Consider the following 2,979-nt stretch of genomic DNA (forward strand, 5'->3'; position numbering starts at 1 on the left):
AATGTTGGATTTCAGAGCAGCCGCCAACACGAACATACGCTTGTCTGAAATGTAGAAATAGAGATATGTAAAAAAGAACTCTTCTTTTTTCTTTTTCTTCGCCTTTTCCCGTGTACAGACGGGGTCGGCGTTTTTCGTCAGCCCTCAATCAGCCCTAAGGTGATCGCTTCTGGGCTGACATTTGGTTTTGGCTACAAAATTTTACGAGTGGATGCCCTTCGTACTCAACCTTTGCTATTTCTTTAGCAAAGGAAATTTTAGACTGGTATACTCACTGTTTATAGTCCCCCAGCCAGACAATATGTAAAAAAAGAACTAATCCTTATAAATGCGGAAAACGGGCTGAAAATAATCTAAAAATCTATGTAGAACATGAATAAGCCTATATAACTTGGAAGGGAGCAGGCCCGCCTTGTAAGCGCTAGGTCGCGGGACCGATTCCCGCCCGGGGCGAACTTTTTCCTAAACAAATAAGGTTCGTGCTCGGAATGGCTGGCTTTATCCTATACCGTGGCACAAGCTCTGCTTCCCCATCCGTGGCACAAGCTCTGCTTATACGGATGGGTATACCATTTATAAAAAAAATGTATGTTCTGAGTTTTTTATCGATCAAAAATAAATGGAAACTTGTTAATAATAATACCGTCCTTCTTTCATCGATTTCAGGACTAGACTTCTATTCAAACCATTGGAAAAAAAAATCGAATACCTACATGAGGTTAAACTTAGACACACAAACGTGTTGAACATTACAGCCCGTTCACTCACACTGCACGAAACGAAATTTTCTTCGTTGCGAACTTTTTTCCGTGAGGCGGCCTCGATTTGTATACAAATGAGTGTGTTCTCATTGCAAACGAAGAAAAATTCGGAAACATTGTAACTTTGGACGAAGAAAAATTCGGAAAAAAGTCGAACAGTGTGAACAGGCTGTTACGCCACCGAAGCAGAACTTACCGGTAGGTTCAGATAGTTCTTCTTCATTGCTGGGTTCAAGGTAAGGGTCAAATCCAATCACTGATTCATCCACCATTCGGAATGCTTTCTGGAATGCCTCCTCGAAGTTACGCCCTATGGACATTCCCTCTCCTACACTCTTCATTGAGCTTCCGATCTGGGGAGAAATTAAGCATTGGCTTCAAAAAAACACTTCATGTTAAAAAATTAACGTCAAGAGTTGGCCTCCACAAAAAAAGTACTGATATAAAAAAAACGTCAATGTGGGACCTCCCTTCTACCTTAGTTCTTCTAAAGAAAATATTATCTAAATAATTTTCCATCACTCCTATATCAATAAACTTGCTGTTGAACGAATGATCCTGGATTACGAAACCTAGATCTTGACCGCAGTGCACTGATGAAAATTACAAAACAACTAACATTGTCATCTTTATTATTACACTGCGATCAAGATCTAGGTTTCGTAATCCAGGATCATTGGTTCAACAGCAAGTTTATTGATATAGGAGTGATGGAAAATTATTTAGATAATATTTTCTTTAGAAGAGCTAAGGTAGAAGGGAGGTCCCACATTGACGTTTTTTTTTATATCAGTACTTTTTTACTTTCTATTACTACAGTATAGCGGAGCTATACTAGTAATGAAAGTATTGCAATCGGTCCAAATTTTCAAAATCGGGTAGGAAGAGGAGAAGAAGGAGCAGGAGAAAGAGGAAGAGGAGAAGAAGGAGGAGGAGAAAGAGGAAGAGGAGAAGAAGGAGTAGGAGAAAGAGGAAGAGAAGAAGGAGGAGGAGGAGAAAGAGGAAGAGAAGAAGGAGGAGTAGGAGAAAGAGGAAGAGGAGAAGAAGGAGTAGGAGAAAGAGGAAGAGGAGAAGAAGGAGTAGGAGAAAGAGGAAGAGGAGAAGAAGGAGGAGGAGAAAGAGGAAGAGGAGAAGAAGGAGTAGGAGAAAGAGGAAGAGGAGAAGAAGGAGGCGGAAGAGGAGGTGGAGGACCCCTTAAAGGACCCAATAGGCCTCGAAAGTCAAATGTCAGTTAAAGGGTGTACTACCTATATGTATTCGAGAATGATCTGGTAAATTGAAAATCGCCTGCCCAATTTATTTGTACTAACTTCCTAAGTAGATACCTACGCATTTTTTGAGAAGGATCTGGTAGATTAGAAATTAGATGTCTCCACCAATATTACTTGTTTACGGGTCGGTACATCAATAGGTACCACCCCACCCGGTAAACTTTGTCTGGAGAGGCTGTAGTCTAAACACGTTATTCGCTATGTAGGGACTAATATTCGATCGAAGCATAGGCCTCTCTCTCTCTCTCTCTCCGCTCCTCAGTTCCTAAAATGCCACTACACAAAACACACACACATACCCACGCCATACAGTCCACACCAGTGATTCCGCACTCAATCCAATCCATACTCCAAAGGAAGAAAAGGACAACGCCGGCCTCAAAGTAAGCGTGAAGAAACAAACATCAGGTGAGTGGCTTTCCTCCCCCCCCCCTTTACCTTGCTGTCCCTTACATTACTAGTGTAGCACATTGCATAATTTCTTGAAATTCACGGCATTCATACAAAAAACTTTCTTTTTCATAAAATCATAAGACTCATATGAGTCTTATGATTTCCAACTTTTGTGCTGTATGCTGTATGGGATAGTTTTATTTTGGTACTTGGTAGGTAGTGGGTAGATTGTACAGATAATTTAGTAGGTAGGTATAGGTACAATTTAAATGTTAATAATTCCTACCTTATCTATTTACGAAAGATCAGCTGCTTACATAGGTACCTATAGCTGCATTACCGAACATTTTAGCCCTATGGGTAAAATAGAACATTACCAAGGCAGGGCAGCGTTAGGTAAATGGCAAAATAGCTACCTATTTATATGTGTAGATCTGTAGATAGGTACCTACCTACAATACCTAGACAGGGTTAGATCAATAGCTACCTATTTCTAGCTACCTACACCATAATTAAAACATAGCTCCAAAATCACCTCTATCAAAACAATTGAT

At 40.3% G+C, this 2,979-nt stretch overlaps 1 protein-coding gene across 1 annotated transcript; it reads right to left on the minus strand.

Annotated features, from left to right (window-relative positions):
- Positions 1-2,503, minus strand: LOC103521733 (CAD protein-like; the record flags this gene model as incomplete). The annotated part of the gene is made up of 3 exons (XM_008486840.2): positions 2,471-2,503; positions 958-1,114; positions 1-44 (listed from the first exon to the last, which is right to left on the minus strand). Coding segments are annotated over exons 1-3 (234 nt in total), but the record flags the coding sequence as incomplete, so codon positions are not given.
- Between the last annotated feature and the right edge of the window lie 476 nt (positions 2,504-2,979).

This window comes from Diaphorina citri, unplaced genomic scaffold (genome assembly GCF_000475195.1).
Source record: "Diaphorina citri unplaced genomic scaffold, Diaci psyllid genome assembly version 1.1 scaffold5833, whole genome shotgun sequence".
Classification (NCBI taxonomy): Eukaryota; Metazoa; Arthropoda; class Insecta; order Hemiptera; family Psyllidae; genus Diaphorina; species Diaphorina citri.